At 51.1% G+C, this 14,410-nt stretch overlaps 6 protein-coding genes across 6 annotated transcripts; 3 read left to right on the top strand and 3 right to left on the bottom strand.

Moving 5' to 3' along the window:
* Positions 1-33: 33 nt before the first annotated feature.
* BO85DRAFT_453102 (uncharacterized protein) lies at positions 34-3,136 on the bottom strand. Its single transcript, XM_025660986.1, has 5 exons — positions 2,839-3,136; positions 859-2,760; positions 719-798; positions 511-660; positions 34-449 (listed from the first exon to the last, which is right to left on the bottom strand). The coding sequence occupies exons 1-5, from the start codon at positions 2,980-2,982 to the stop codon at positions 194-196; spliced, it is 2,532 nt and encodes an 843-aa protein (XP_025511525.1). The 5' UTR covers positions 2,983-3,136; the 3' UTR covers positions 34-193.
* A 50-nt stretch (positions 3,137-3,186) lies between these two features.
* Positions 3,187-6,293, top strand: spb1 (rRNA methyltransferase spb1). The gene is made up of 4 exons (XM_025657312.1): positions 3,187-3,513; positions 3,573-3,722; positions 3,789-5,454; positions 5,523-6,293. The coding sequence occupies exons 1-4, from the start codon at positions 3,496-3,498 to the stop codon at positions 6,077-6,079; spliced, it is 2,391 nt and encodes a 796-aa protein (XP_025511524.1). The 5' UTR covers positions 3,187-3,495; the 3' UTR covers positions 6,080-6,293.
* A 98-nt stretch (positions 6,294-6,391) lies between these two features.
* BO85DRAFT_453100 (ATG16 family protein) lies at positions 6,392-7,549 on the bottom strand. The gene is made up of 3 exons (XM_025660985.1): positions 7,268-7,549; positions 6,802-7,178; positions 6,392-6,740 (listed from the first exon to the last, which is right to left on the bottom strand). The coding sequence occupies exons 1-3, from the start codon at positions 7,350-7,352 to the stop codon at positions 6,582-6,584; spliced, it is 621 nt and encodes a 206-aa protein (XP_025511523.1). The 5' UTR covers positions 7,353-7,549; the 3' UTR covers positions 6,392-6,581.
* Positions 7,550-7,708: 159 nt separating this feature from the next.
* Positions 7,709-9,262, top strand: rab7 (Rab family GTPase YPT7). The gene is made up of 6 exons (XM_025665363.1): positions 7,709-7,894; positions 7,978-8,031; positions 8,094-8,189; positions 8,260-8,439; positions 8,534-8,681; positions 8,737-9,262. The coding sequence occupies exons 1-6, from the start codon at positions 7,865-7,867 to the stop codon at positions 8,844-8,846; spliced, it is 618 nt and encodes a 205-aa protein (XP_025511522.1). The 5' UTR covers positions 7,709-7,864; the 3' UTR covers positions 8,847-9,262.
* A 218-nt stretch (positions 9,263-9,480) lies between these two features.
* Positions 9,481-11,781, top strand: BO85DRAFT_405769 (DMT family transporter). The gene is made up of 6 exons (XM_025657311.1): positions 9,481-9,840; positions 9,923-10,282; positions 10,347-10,352; positions 10,407-10,479; positions 10,533-10,954; positions 11,036-11,781. The coding sequence occupies exons 1-6, from the start codon at positions 9,721-9,723 to the stop codon at positions 11,366-11,368; spliced, it is 1,314 nt and encodes a 437-aa protein (XP_025511521.1). The 5' UTR covers positions 9,481-9,720; the 3' UTR covers positions 11,369-11,781.
* Positions 11,782-11,974: 193 nt separating this feature from the next.
* On the bottom strand, positions 11,975-13,314 carry BO85DRAFT_381306 (PH domain-containing protein; the record flags this gene model as incomplete). Its single annotated transcript, XM_025656411.1, has 3 exons — positions 11,975-12,205; positions 12,277-13,008; positions 13,069-13,314. The coding sequence occupies 3 exons, from the start codon at positions 13,312-13,314 to the stop codon at positions 11,975-11,977; spliced, it is 1,209 nt and encodes a 402-aa protein (XP_025511520.1).
* Between the last annotated feature and the right edge of the window lie 1,096 nt (positions 13,315-14,410).

Raw genomic sequence — 14,410 nt, 5'->3', positions numbered from 1 at the left:
TAAGTAACAGTACGATGGTCTCGTATATTGTAGTAATCAATCAAACAAAGAACCTCCCATTATTTATCTATGCTTGGCTTAGCTTGGCAAACTATTGTACTTAAGTGATAAAGTAACTGCTATCTATAGTGAAGAATCTCTTTTTATGTGTGTAAGGGAAGAGAGAAAGCTGGGATAGGAGAAGAGATAGAGCTCATAATTTCGACCGTATCCCCTCTAACCGGAACTTGACATCCTTGAGCACCTTGCTTGTGGGCTTCCAGTCGTCGAATTGGCGTAGGAGTTCCATCGTCTCGTCGTAGAGTTCGCGGCGGACGTATTCCTCTTCGAGAATACCGCGCATCGCGAAGGGGAGGATGTAAGGGTTTGCGGGGGCCGGTTGGGTGCGTTTGATGTGCAGATTGGCGCTGTGAATGGTGGATGTTTCGAGAGCAAATTCGATGGCCAGTCTTGTTTGTTCTCATTAGTATTGGGGTTGGGAGGATAGTGGGGCGGGGTGTATAAGCATACCGGTATACAGATGGGTCGTCGTAGAGACGGGAGTGCCCTTCTCCACTGTATAGACTGCCTGCTAGGGGGGAGCTGAGCTCGCGGATGAGACCGTGGTCTGGGATGCCTAGGTTGCGGAGCTTGAGGACGAAGCCGACTAGGTGAGAGAGACTGGTTGGGGTGTTAGATGGGGCTTTAGGTTAGTTGGGAGGGAAGGAGGTTGGCTTACAAGCTTGGGGCGTGGACTCGGCCATCGACGAAGGCTGCACGGTAGATGTATGGATGGGTCACCGGGGCGAAGAGGGATGACTAGAAAGATTGGTTTAGGATGAGTATGAGAGATGAAAGGGGTGATGTAAGGCTCATTACCTCAAGAGAAACCAGCTGGTCATCAATGCTTCCGATGTACGAAATCCGAATGCCAAAGTCGAGACAGGTTCTCAGCGCTGATTCATAATCCTTGGAGACTTGGCTGTAAGGCAAGGCAAACTCAAATAGTTCTCCGGCGGAGCCACTGATCCAGCGGGATCTGAAGTCTGCAAATGGGCCTAGGTTGACACCGGCCATAGCACAGATGCCGACACGCGCTGCATTGAGACAGCCAAAGGATATCAACTTGGCGACCAGCATTATCGCAACAGGAACACCCTGACTATGGCAAGCTACCAGGATGAAGTCGGCTTTTCTGATCTCCTCCATCCAATTAAGTAATAACTTCCACAACAGGTCGACACGCTCAGCTATACGCCCCTCGCCTTCCAAGGCAATTTTTTCGATGTCGCATTTGTAGCCATGGTCGTCAGCCCAGGCATTTATGGCTTCCGCTGCCATGTTCGAGAATCGGATTGAGGTGCCTGTCGGTTGGCCGAGGACACTCCGGATTAACGGTGCAGGAAAGTACCCATGTATCCCGATTGCCAATGCCCTTTTGATAGGGGGCGTATCCTTAACCATATGGACGTGTCTGTTATTCGATTCTTTACCATAGTGGAAGTATCGCCCTATTGTCTGCAACAAACTGGGCTTTTCTTGCACAGCAAAAGTTTCGTGAAACCTTGGCAAAACCTGATTGGGTAACACTTTTCGCAATTGTTTCGAAGCTGCAGCTTCAGGTGGTCCCGGAACCAAGTCATTGAGACCTGCTTCTGGACGTAACGTGGTTTTATCAGGTAGTGCAGAGCTGCTCTTGTTATTCTTGAGCTTAACGCTTCCCTTTTTCGCAATCTCAGCCCTTGCTTCTGGCTCCGGTTCAGCTTCAATGGTGGCTTTTTTCAAAGAAGAATCTGGCATAACAGAGGCGCTAGCGACCTGAGATTCTTGTGGGGCCTCTTTATCAAGTCCCTTCGAAGACTCTTTGAACCAGAATGACCATCCAGAGGGCTTCGGGTCCTTCACAGGTATCGTAGCGGGACTGCTTGCCCCTTGCGTATCATGGTCTTGAGTTGGTGCAGGTTCCGTCTGCACGTCTTGCGTGGTTGGCTTATCCACGTCATCTGGAGGTTTGCTTGCAGGCTCTTCTGGCCCCTTTGTTGATGAACCGTACCACATTTGAAGCCAAGAACGTTTTACAGTGTTCTGCGAACTATCATGCGTTTCTTCAGGTTTATCCTGTTCCGGTCTATCTGGCTCTGTTTGCCCCTGATCTTCCGAGGTGGCCTGCTCTTCGTCTTTCGATACAGGGGGTTTCACGGGTGATTCTTCACTAGGCTCTGGTGCACTGGGCTCTGGCACAGGGGCTGGCACAGGATCTGGTACCGGATCTTTTGGGGCAGAATTGTCGGTTGTTGACGGGGCATAGAACCATGAAAACCATCCACCCGTTTGGACAGTCGACGTCGGGCCTGCGTCAGCACTGTCCCGGTTAACATCTGTAGTAGACTCGGGAGCAGCACTCAATTGACCCTTATCAGCGTCATCCGCAGCTACTGTCTCTTGGTCTCTCGATACTTCTTCCTCGGTCGGTTGCGTTGTTATGCCAGCCGGGCACGACTTAGCATCCTCTTCAGGGGTGAATGTAGTGCCATCAGAAGCTATGTTTATCTTCGTTGTCGCAGCGTCGGCGGGAAGAGACCTGCTGGATGCGCCGACTTTCCGCGTAAGCTGGAGGGAGGGGTTTCGGAATGGTTTAGGAGAATCAAGCTGAGGAGTTGAGCGGGAAGTGAGTCGGGGTGCTAAGTTTTGAGCAGCGGAGATGCTCTCACGGGCAACCTCGGTAACGGGAGCCGCTTTGGATGCTCTGGAGACTGCCGGCCAGACAGCAGGATACCAACTCTGATAGTCCAAATGATATATTAGATATACGGGACGGATGCAGAAGAAGATATAGGGCTACTGAAAGCCCGGACTCACCGCAGTGCTCCCCCTGTTCCTTGATTCTGCATGGTCTCCGCCTGCGGAAAGCGATGTAGCACCATCGTCGGACGCTGTTGGGGACTTGGAGTCCGCGCCGAGGGGGCTGGGCTTTACTCTCTTACGAGATCCCATCGACGGCATGAAAGCTTAACTAATAACATCACCGAATGCGAGATGAGGTGCAGATCAAAGCATGGAAAAGCCTAAGACCAAGTGAAAGGAGATGCTATGATGGGGGGAAGGCCAGCAGACTAGCCACCAGCGATGGCAGCCGGAGGATCAGCGCGGGTCTTTGGTTGGTTATCAGCCAAATCGGGCCAGCATCACGCCTGACATCACGTCACATGCTCTCCGCTGACCGTCTTTGTTTGCCTCGCCGCCTCAGGCGGTGAACTGGTTGTGCTGGTGTGCTGTGGCTGGTGTGCTGGTGCTCCTGCACCGCCACATGCATCCGGGCTGGAAGGGGAAATTTTTATTTTTCGGGGCCGATGTGGAGAAGACCAGGAAAGGATCCATCCAGGCCGCCCGATAACTTTTTTTCCTGGATACATTCTTTTGTACCGCTTTCACCATTCCTACCCACTTGCATCCGCTGTCTTCTGTTTAGCGGTTTCGTTTTCTCGTCGAGTGTGCCTCGACCTCCCATCTGTCAAGATGGCGATTCAAAAGAAGGTAATGCGGCCTTGGTCTGTCCCGCGGTCATGGGAATCCCAGTACTGACAATGACTTAGCATGGTAAAGGTCGTTTGGATAAGTGGTATCGCCTGGCGAAGGAGAAGGGTTACAGAGCGAGAGCTGCTTTCAAGCTGATCCAGCTGAACAAGAAGTATGGCTTTTTGGAGAAGAGCAAAGTCGTTCTCGATCTTTGCGCGGCACCCGGTGTGAGTACAACCCATCAGTGTGATTTTTAACGCCGAGTCCGGTGGCTGACTACTTTCGCAACACAGTCGTGGTGTCAAGTTGCTGCAGAATGCATGCCCGCACAGAGTATCATTGTCGGTGTCGATCTTGCGCCTATTAAGCCGATCCCCCGAGTCATCACTTTCCAGAGCGATATTACGACCGAGAAGTGTCGCACAACAATCAGACAGCACCTGAAGCACTGGAAGGCCGATACCGTACTTCACGATGGTGCTCCCAATGTCGGTACCGCCTGGGTTCAGGATGCTTTCTCTCAGGCAGAGCTGGTGTTGCAGTCTTTGAAGTTGGCTACGGAGTTCTTGGCGGAAGGTGGTACATTCGTCACGAAGGTCTTCAGATCCAAGGACTACAATCCGCTCCTGTGGGTTTTCAAGCAACTCTTTGCGTCCGTGGAGGCGACGAAACCTCCGTCTTCTCGAAACGTTTCTGCAGAAATCTTCGTTGTTTGTCGCAATTACAAGGCACCAAAGCGCATTGACCCGAAGTTCCTCGATCCCAAGCACGTCTTTGCAGAACTTGCGGACCCTACCCCCAACAACGAGGCCAAGGTGTTCAACCCGGAGAAGAAGAAGCGCAAGAGAGAGGGTTACGAAGAGGGCGATTACACGCAATTCAAGGAGGTCCCGGTTACTGAATTCATCAACACCACTGATCCCATTGCCATCCTGGGTTCATGCAACAAACTTAGCTTCCAACAGTCCCCAAGTGGTGACCTTGCCCTCGCCACTCTGGAGAGACTAGAAGAGACGACCGACGAAATCAAAGCCTGCTGTGAGGATCTCAAGGTTCTGGGTAAGAAGGAATTCAGGAACCTGCTCAGGTGGCGACTGAAGGTGCGGGAGCAGTTCGGTCTCGCTGTGAAGAAGGGCGGTCAAGCCAAGGAGGATGAGACCGAAGAAGTGGCGGAGGTCGCTCCTATGGATGACGAGCTGGCCATTCAAGAGGAGCTGATGCGCCTTCGTGAAAAGGAAACCTCGAAGCAGAAGAAGGAGCGCCGCAAGGAGAACGAGAGGAAGCGCAAGGAAATCATTCGGTTACAGATGCACATGACGACACCCATGGATATCGGAAAGGAGCAACTGGGACCTAATGGCGAGGATGCCACATTCTCGCTCAAGCGCGCCGAGAGAGGTGGAATCAGGGACACCATTGCGGCCGGCCATGAAGCACCGATTGAAAGTGATAGCGAGGACAGTGCTTCCGAGTCTGACTTCGAGGAGAGCGATGACGAGGAAGACCGTCTGGAGCGGGAACTTGACAACCTGTACGAGCAATACCAGGACCGCAAGGAGGACCGGGACACGAAGCTACGGGCAAAGAAGGCCAGGAAGGACTTTGAAGCCGACTCCTGGGATGGCTTTTCCGATGATGACAAGGAAGATGGTGAGGACTCCGACGACGAGGGTCTTGGAGTTAGCTCCGCCGGCGACAAAGCTCCCAAGTCAGCTTCCCTTTCCAACAGTGCGTCGCTATTCTTCGACCAAGATATATTCCAAGGCTTAGAAGACATCGACGATGTCGAGGATGAAGATGAAGATAGCGCCATCGAAGTGAAGGAGGCTCCGCCTAAGGGCAAGGAGTCTGAGAAGAAGAAGGCAAAGGAATCCAAGAAGCCTGTTCAGGCGATGGAAGACTCGGATGAAGAAGATATTGAAGAGCTTGAGGATCCGCGTAAGAAGAACGGGCAGCTCGGTAAGTTCGCAGATGTGGCGTGTCTTTGCCTTGTACCCTGGACAATTAATGCTAACTCTACTACATAGATATCGACATCATCACTGCGGAAGCTATGGCACTTGCTCAACAGATGGCTACTGGAGAGAAGAAGTCTTCTGATGTGGTTGATGATGGCTTCAACCGATTTGCGTTCCGCGATAGCGATGGTCTCCCCGAGTGGTTCCTTGACGATGAGAACAAGCACAGTATCCAGAACCGTCCTATCACCAAGGCGGCCGCAGCCGCAATCAAGGAGAAGATGCGCGCCATTAACGCTCGCCCGATCAAGAAGGTTATGGAAGCCAAGGGCCGTAAGAAGTTCAAGGCCGCTCAGCGACTGGAGAAGTTGCGCAAGAAGTCTGCACTGTTGGCAGATGACGAAGCCCTCAGTGAGCGTGACAAGTCGCAGGCCATTGCGAGATTGATGAGCAGGGCTACCAAGAAGAAGCCCAAGCAGCAGGTGAAGCTGGTGGTTGCCAAGGGAAACAACAGGGGTATCTCTGGACGTCCTCGTGGTGTCAAGGGCAAGTACAAGATTGTGGATTCTCGTATGAAGAAGGATATCCGGGCTCAAAAGCGCCTTGCCAAGAAGAAGAAGAATTAGTGATGGGGCTTAGCTGTGGAACTCGAAGCGATCTTTTTCATCATTGTCCATGTATATACCCGGTTAACATTATAGATCTCTGTATCATATCCATGGTGAAAGGGGTACGTACCTGTTATTGCGAACTGTAAAAGCGTTTTTGATCTCGTCACTCTAGACGAAGGTATGGTTTAAGGCATCAAGTTGTCTCTCATTCAACAGTGCTAATCAGCATATGGCAATAACACTACCACACTGGCCAGTTTTCTGCTTTACGTCTATAGGAATACTCTGGCCTCTAAATTAAGATGTAATACGTAGGGGAAGATAATGTTGGGATGATAAAACGTAGTAGATAATGACAATTCTTGAGAATCATAGCTTCTGCTCGTGCGCCTGTGACAGATACAGCATCATTCGCATATAATATGTATTCTACGAAGGTATTATATATCAATAAGCCATCCAATTGGGGCAGTTTAAAAAAAGATCATGGCCGTGTCGGTTCGTCGCGTAGCCCTCTCTATGAGAATTTAGAGGCTTCGTTCAAGGCTTCTGCTTCCTTACCCATTCTAGCCATCCAGCGATCAACAAGATCTTGATTCTCCTTTTGCAGCCGGGATGACCGCTCTTCAGCCATATTCAGTTGAAGGTTCAACGATGCCAGCTCGTCTTGGAAATCCTGAAGTGGTGTCAGCGACACTAGTAAGGACCCCAAGAAAGGAGGGTAGGGAGCAGCATACCTCCAATAACTTTGCCTTCCCACGCAACTCCTCATCTCGATCCTTTAAGCGTAGTTGAAGATGGGCGGTCTCATTTTCAAATAAGCGAATCCGTCTGCTATCCTGAGTGCTTCTCTTCCGCAGCTTCTCCAAGTCAGCGGTCATGCGTGTGAGCTGGTCCTGCAGTTCGGAGCGTGACCGCTGCGCCTCAGCGAGGTCTGCACGTGTTGCTAGGAGAGTCTCTTGTAGAGATAGGTCTTGTGCTCCTGCTCCTGATAGCGCCTTGCTGGAGCGGGATGCTGAAGTGTCGGATGGTACATGCTGTGCTTCAACCGGATCTGAGCTCGGTGGGTTGCTAGCCGCTGCTCCCTGAACCGTGCGATCGGCCAGTTGGGTATCTAATGGTTTTGGGTCATGATAGTCAGAGAATGGTCAGAATACTTCCGGGAATGTGGACTACCCCAGAAAGTGAGGGTGATCGACATACAAGCATCGTAAATAGCTATGCTGGCTTTCTCTCGTCGATCACGAGCCGCCAGCGCGGCGGAGTACTCCTCTTTCCAGTGGGCCATTTGATAGCAAGTGGTGATAAGGTGAGAGTCTATCTAGCGGATGGACGGCGGACCCCTCATATCATGGAGCCATGGTGGAGCTCAGAGTCGCCGAGGGAGAGACGTATAGCTATATTCACAGATGTCACTAGGTTAAATGAACGAACCAAACGAGTTAAACCACGACAACCCCAGCGACCTGCACAACTATTCGAAAGTGTGAGGGGAAGAATGGACTGTCTTGTCACTGACGGGTGGATGGGGCGCTGACCGCCATCTCCACCGCCCACGTCCGCGTGCATCATCGAAAGCCGCCGTCGCCGTTAGCTCGGCTCAGTTCACCGTCCAGGCCCAACCATCACTCTTCCTGTTTGTTACTTGACAACAACTACCCGACTCGCTCGGTGTCTCTGCCAACTGACTGCATCCCTCGCTGCGCTGACGGGATTATATCGAACATCTCTTTGCTTTTTCCCCTTCAATAGACAGAGCTTGACTTGTCCATACACTCACAGCCCCCTCATATCTCCACCATGTCGTCACGGAAGAAGGTCTTGTTGAAGGTACCTCGCCTCCCCCGACTCATGCAGGCCAAGCCGCCTCGATGAAAGCTTCAATTACTCACATAGCTCTCGGAATCTCTTAGGTTATCATTCTGGGTGATAGCGGCGTTGGTAAGACGAGTTTGATGAACCAATATGTCGGTGGCCTTATCTCCCAGCTGTTCCTCGGATCCCCACTCATCCTCATCTCGCTCAACAGGTCAACAAAAAGTTCAGCGCAAGCTACAAGGCCACAATCGGAGCCGACTTTCTCACCAAGGAGGTTCTAGTTGATGATCGGCTAGTGACAATGCAGGCATGTACTCCCCGGCTTGCGAAGACGACGGAGCTATGTTGGGAATTGGGAGTTAACTGATTGTCCACAGATCTGGGACACTGCAGGACAAGAGCGCTTCCAGTCCCTCGGCGTTGCATTCTACCGCGGTGCGGACTGCTGCGTTCTGGTCTACGATGTCAACAATTCGAAGAGTTTCGAGGCCCTTGACAGCTGGCGCGACGAGTTCCTGATCCAGGCCAGCCCTAGGGATCCTGAGAGCTTCCCTTTTGTAAGGACTTCTCTCTCCTTCAATCTTATCTGACCTAGGCGCCTGATTTGCGCGATGGTTCGGCCGGTAGAGACAATTACTAACTAGGGTTCAGGTTGTGATTGGTAACAAGATCGATGTGGAAGAGAGCAAGCGGATGATATCTTCGAAACGGGCCATGACTTTCTGCCAGTCGAAGGGCAACATTCCTTACTTCGAAACGAGTGCCAAGGAAGCCGTCAACGTTGAACAGGCTTTTGAAGGTTGGTTACTCATCCTGTCTACTCGATTTCAATGCATAGCTAATTTCGCACTCAGTCATCGCCCGGAGCGCTCTGGCACAAGAAGAGGCAGAAGAGTTTAGTGGGGAGTTCAGCGACCCGATCAACATCCACCTTGATGGTGAGCGTGACGGCTGCGCTTGTTAATGACCCCTTTACTAGACATGCCTTGCGAACGTTTTATATTTCTACTTCAAGCCCGCTCCATTTTCGCTGTACGCGCCTCCGAATGCTCCCACTTCGTGCTTGTCAGAGCACATCAATGCCTCGTATGAACTTTCGAGCTTGGAAGAGCGTAGCTGTTCTGTTGGGAACACCTGCACTTATACAGTTATGGAGCTCCTCATGTGTCACGCTCCTTGTCTTGTGTTTGCCTGCCAATTCGCATGGGATATCCGTTGATGGTCTTGATTCTGCTTAATATTTCCCTTTTGCTTTTCTGGTACGAAGGTACTATCATGTTCTGTAGGAGTCTGGAATATTATTGCTTATCTGCTGAAAGCTTGTACAGTATAGCTGGTTAAGTAGGCAATTACCACACATCTAGTGTTGTATTACGCAAGACCTATGTTTCTCAAAGTCAGTTCTGATTCCCAATTAGAACCCGAGAAGCAAGGAGGATCCCGCTGGCCAAAGAACCAGTGGTATGGTGGAGGAGATCAGGATCGGCTAAGCGTCGCGTGCTTATCTCGGCGCATCTCGTGATGCTCGGCGTTATCAGTTCGGGTTACACCGCAGAGTCACTCCGCCTCCGGTTTCCTTCTCTCCTCCGGTGAACCCCCCCGATCTTGCTCCGTCCACACCCCCTTCTTCATCGCCTGCTGGAACAGGTGGTGTCTTTCAACGTGTACGGCTTATTATTTGCGCCCATGATCTAGGAAGAACACTCGCGGTCCGGGGGGTCTATCATACCTCGCGTGCGCCGGCGGGGAACTCTATAGAGCCTCGACTCTCAGCGAGTCCTTCTCTTATCGCCCGCTATTGACAGCCAGAGAAAGTACGCGGAAAGCACTCAGAAACCATGGAAGCACCCGAGACCACGGAAGGCTCCATCTTGGTCGGCGCCGCGAGACGAACATTGGGCATTTGCCTGCTGCTCGTCGTGGTCTTCCTATGGACGGCCTCGAACTTCCTCGCCAGTGTATGTGCTTGACTACTCTTGACCCTTCATTATATGATATACCCGGTGTAGTGCTAATTTAGTCTCTATCTATGTGTCACAGACAATATTCGCCGACGATACATACTCCAAACCGTTTTTCGTGACATACATCAACACCTCGTTATTCATCCTTCCTCTCTTCACAATTCTCTCTAGACGGCTCTTGAAACTATGGCGGGCAGGGAAGCTCTACCGGGTTAGGTCTTTCAAGGGCCTATTGGAGCACCTCGATTCTCATGATACGAACGTCGAGGCACGGGGTATACTCAGTCACAATGCAGGAGGGGAGCGTTGGCGCAGCGAGGACGAAGACCCTGAAACATGGGCTGGTGCTAGGTTCAATGCTGCATCTCAGGGCCAGCCATCTAAGCTGGGATTGAAGGCGACAGCTAAACTGAGCTTTGAGTTCTGTTTGTTATGGGTAAGCATATCGCTACACCGAATCTCCAAACCGTATCAAAGACGCAAAAGCTAACAAGCACTAGTTCTCCGTGAGTACTAGCGATCAGTAGAGTTATCCATCCTTCCTATACTGACTCAATCAGGCAAACTACTTCGCAATGGCCTGTCTCCAATACACAACAGTAGGAAGCACCACAATTCTCACCTCAACAAGCGGTACGTACGTACGCCACCACTTAACACCACTAAACCTAACCCCCCAAACCCAGGAGTCTGGACCCTCATTTTCGGCGCCCTAATCGGCGTTGAGCGCTTCACCATCCGCAAGCTCATCGGAGTAATCGCCTCTTTAATCGGCATCATCCTTATATCCCGCGTCGACATGTCACCCCCCAACAACCCCAGCAATACCAGCGGAAGCGGAAGCGGCAGCACCTTCCCCTCCAAAACCCCCGGCGAAATCGCCCTCGGCGACGCAATGGCCGCATTCAGCGCCATCCTATACGGCGTATACACCATCGTGCTGAAAAAGCAAGTGGGAGACGAATCCCGCGTCAACATGCAACTATTCTTCGGCTTAGTAGGACTATTCAACACGGTCCTCCTCTGGCCGGGCTTCATTATTCTTCATGTCCTCGGTATAGAAACTGTCGGAATGCCTGATACGGGGAGAGTCTGGACGATTATCTTGGTATTACCCCCCCAACATTCCCAAACCCTCTCTCGCGTCAGCAATACACAGATAACTAACTAATACCAATTTTAAATATAGGTAAACGCCCTCGCCTCCCTCGCCTCCGACATCGCCTGGGCCTACGCAATGCTCCTCACCACGCCACTAGTAGTAACCGTGGGATTGAGTCTGACGATCCCGCTCTCGCTTGTGGGCCAGATTGTGCTTCAGGGACAGTATGCGAGCGGGTTGTACTGGGCTGGGGCTACAGTGGTGTTTTTGTCGTTTTTGGTGGTTAATCAGGAGAGTCGCGAGGTGGATGGGGAGGGCCCTGTGGTGGTGGTTGGGAGGGGAGGGGCTGGGGCGGAGACTAGTGCTGGGTATGAGGCTATTCCTGGGGATGGTGGTAATGAGTATGGAAGGGATAGGTGATAAGTATCTATACCTGCTATGGAGGTGTTGGTACGTTAGATAGGTAGTAGGCAAGGGGCTTACTTTACTATCACTGATTGAGGAAACTGCTGAGGATGGAAGCAAATTTGGTAGTGAAATTAGCATTGACACAATGTGCTCATGTCTGAAGCACAGAGAGGATTATTGGTACTAAATAGAATTACATGACCACAGTCAGACACAAGGTGTGCTGTGTGGGAGGAATCAAAGTGTGAAGAAATACATGAAGAGCACGCAAAACCCGCATCACTTCTCATGTCATCCAGGACAATCAAGCCATACGCGAGACTAACCCAACTCGTAATGTCTCTTACTCGCGGGGTCTCAACATCTCATACAATCAGTTATAAAATCACAAGACATTAAGACAAAATATCATGAAGAACATTGGGTATGTATCATCAAACAGGAGCAAGTGCGAAGTAATATAATACCGGCGAACATAGAAACCACAAAGGAGAATAGTTGGGTAAGAATTGAAGTAGACTAGCCAGAATCCAAAGTGATATCGAGAAAAACTTGAAAGAATGTATAGAAGGGGCGGGATCCGAAGGATTTCGGAATCTGTTATACAGTGTACTTCTTTTAACGGAGGCCTGCTGCTCCGGGCGCAGGCTCCAGTTTCTTGCGGGCGACGAGAATGCTCTTCAAAGCACCTAGCCACTTTGCAAGAGATTCTTCATCTGGTGCGCATAGTCGATACGACTTTTCTTCCGCGATGATTTGAAGACAGAAGTGTTTCGAACGTGACATAGGGTCGACCTCAGCAGCGTCGATCACCTGTGCCATGGGTATGACTTTGACCGCGGAGTATTCCTTCAACATGGCACTGTTAGTCATGACTATAGAACTTAATGCTAGAGGTAGCTAAAGAATAGAATCCATACCTGTTCATCTTTATAGAAACCCAGGCTTTTCGGGCGCAGCACAACCCATAGTCGCTTCCAGTGGCGCATAGATCCCTTGATTTTGAGGCATTGAAGATACCCGTTGCATACAACTCTCTCCGGGTCACGTAGGACCGCGGACTCATTGCGCGGAATCGAGGAAGGGCCGTCGCTATGAACTGATGCAGGCTGGTTTTGAATGGAAGGCGATGTCATGCGAACGCCGTTGTTGTTCCCAGGGCCATCGGACCATTCTGAATATGACGTGATATCATTTCCCGAGTGATCATGGGGCGAGGCGAAACGCCTCGAATGGTAAGTGGGTGACAATGAATCTCCGACTTCCGGAGAACTTGGTCGTCCGCGCTGATCAAAATCGGAGTGGTCGGTGGTATCATAGATGCGGCGCTTGTTGTTTCCGGCGGTGTCGCTATTCTTTGATAAGGCGAGGAAGGCCTCTTCGTCTTCGTCCATGCGGGTTTCTGATCGAATGTGTCTGATCCAAGCTTCGGCCTCTTTTTCCGAAGATGCCTGGAAGCGATAATTCTTCGACGGCGAGAAAACGCCAAAAACGTACTGTCGGTTGGATCTGGGGGACCTGACCGACGCAACGGCCGTGACCTCAGACAACGTGATAGAGGCTCGGAGCCTCGTGGCCTCCTCATCCTTGTATACCGACAGAAGGTTGGGACGTAGAACGAGATATGCCGGTTTCCAGGAGGCCCTAAATGCCTAGTTTGACAGAGTTAGTTGGTTCTAGACCGAGCTCGGCTGACGGCGCAAACGACTAACATGTTTGTGCTTCACGCGACGAAACACCTTTCCAGTCTTCAGGACCCGATCGAATTCGAAACTCCCATTTTCATTGACCGGCGAGAAAGTATCCAAGTTGACATGGCCGCTGCGATAGTGAGCGGATTGATTATTCGGGACTAGAAGCGCCGACGTCTGGACGGTGCCATCGGGTAGCTGGATCGCGGGCGCTTTGGGATTCCCTTCTGCAACCGGTGCGTACGATGTGGGAATTGGTTGAGTCATGATTATAGGAAGCTGGTGCTAGCAGCAAAGGTCTGTGTCGGGAAATAGCTGTCGTGTGCAAGTGGTGTTCGAACGGTGCGCGAGCGGAGAGAAGGAGTGTATAGCGCTATCTATACCGGCTGGACGGCACACCGGGACTGCGTCCGGCTTTAACAAAACTGTAACGAGAAAAGATCGATATATAGTGAGTGGTAGTAGTTCGGCAAGATTAGAAGAAGGTAGGCAGAAGTATTGGCCAGGTAGTAGTATCTGGCTGCTGACGATTAGAGTCGGTCGCGACCGACAGGGTCATGGAGGCTGTGCCAAAAGGAGTGGTGAGCGGGTGGGAAGCGACGAACGGGGGGGAAGCAATGAGGGAATGCGATGAAGTAACGAAGCGCTCGCCGTGACGACAACCAGTAAGTACTAGGTTCACACAGAATAAAGAAGTATCATGACTCAAAAGTGAAAAAGGCGCAACTCCCTCACCAAACGGATCCCAAGGGTTAGGAGGAGAAAAAGGGGATCCTTTTTTCGGGGACGAAAAGAGATGAGGAGAGAGGGGGCGGAGGTTCTTTTTCTAATTTTCCCAATTCAACGGGACGCATGGACGTTTTTTCTGTTTTGGAGATCATCTGGGTTTAGTCCCGTTGGAAGCTGGAACCTCGACCCTCGACGGGCTCTTTTCCCCTGCTGTTTCACCTTCGCGCCTTCTGCCATCCTTTTCCTTCGCAATGGACCGGTTTCTCTTACCCCCTTCCTTGAATGGGGACTGCAAGACTCCCTTTATGAAACCCTTTGTTGATTCAGTTTGAAGGGAAGGGGGGAGGAGGAAGAACAACCACAATACTAGGAACAGATGCTGGAAACAATCATAGGATGATATTGGCAATGATAATAAGTGTGACTGGGAACGGGCTCCCATACCTCGTGGGTAGCCCCATTTCTACTATCTACTATCTATTAGTAGTAGTTATCATCTGCTCCCTCCCGCAACAACCACAACCACCACCACGTTTTTGAGTTTCCAAAGACAGGTCTTCTTCCCCCGACATTCTTCGGGTTCATCAACTACGTGAATCATGAAACGGATATGATCTCTACATCTCTACAATTC

Source organism: Aspergillus piperis (genome assembly GCF_003184755.1).
Source record: "Aspergillus piperis CBS 112811 unplaced genomic scaffold BO85scaffold_23, whole genome shotgun sequence".
Classification (NCBI taxonomy): domain Eukaryota; kingdom Fungi; phylum Ascomycota; class Eurotiomycetes; order Eurotiales; family Aspergillaceae; genus Aspergillus; species Aspergillus piperis.
The sequence above is the reverse complement of the archived record's forward strand: the minus strand, read 5'-3'. Positions and strand labels throughout refer to the sequence as shown.

Coding starts and splice junctions, on each gene's coding strand:
- rab7 (XM_025665363.1), top strand. CDS start 7,865: ATGTCGTCACGGAAGAAGGTCTTGTTGAAG. Junction 8,440..8,533: donor ATCCTGAGAGCTTCCCTTTT/GTAAGGACTTCT, acceptor ACTAGGGTTCAG/GTTGTGATTGGTAACAAGAT. Junction 8,682..8,736: donor CGTTGAACAGGCTTTTGAAG/GTTGGTTACTCA, acceptor TTTCGCACTCAG/TCATCGCCCGGAGCGCTCTG.
- spb1 (XM_025657312.1), top strand. Junction 3,723..3,788: donor ATCTTTGCGCGGCACCCGGT/GTGAGTACAACC, acceptor TTCGCAACACAG/TCGTGGTGTCAAGTTGCTGC. Junction 5,455..5,522: donor TAAGAAGAACGGGCAGCTCG/GTAAGTTCGCAG, acceptor TCTACTACATAG/ATATCGACATCATCACTGCG.
- BO85DRAFT_405769 (XM_025657311.1), top strand. CDS start 9,721: ATGGAAGCACCCGAGACCACGGAAGGCTCCATCTTGGTCGGCGCCGCG. Junction 10,480..10,532: donor AATTCTCACCTCAACAAGCG/GTACGTACGTAC, acceptor CCCCAAACCCAG/GAGTCTGGACCCTCATTTTC. Junction 10,955..11,035: donor GAGTCTGGACGATTATCTTG/GTATTACCCCCC, acceptor TTTTAAATATAG/GTAAACGCCCTCGCCTCCCT.
- BO85DRAFT_453102 (XM_025660986.1), bottom strand. CDS start 2,982: ATGCCGTCGATGGGATCTCGTAAGAGAGTAAAGCCCAGCCCCCTCGGC. Junction 2,761..2,838: donor GGAACAGGGGGAGCACTGCG/GTGAGTCCGGGC, acceptor TTGGACTATCAG/AGTTGGTATCCTGCTGTCTG. Junction 799..858: donor ACCAGCTGGTTTCTCTTGAG/GTAATGAGCCTT, acceptor CAATCTTTCTAG/TCATCCCTCTTCGCCCCGGT.
- BO85DRAFT_453100 (XM_025660985.1), bottom strand. CDS start 7,352: ATGGCCCACTGGAAAGAGGAGTACTCCGCCGCGCTGGCGGCTCGTGAT. Junction 7,179..7,267: donor CATAGCTATTTACGATGCTT/GTATGTCGATCA, acceptor CAAAACCATTAG/ATACCCAACTGGCCGATCGC. Junction 6,741..6,801: donor GGAAGGCAAAGTTATTGGAG/GTATGCTGCTCC, acceptor ACACCACTTCAG/GATTTCCAAGACGAGCTGGC.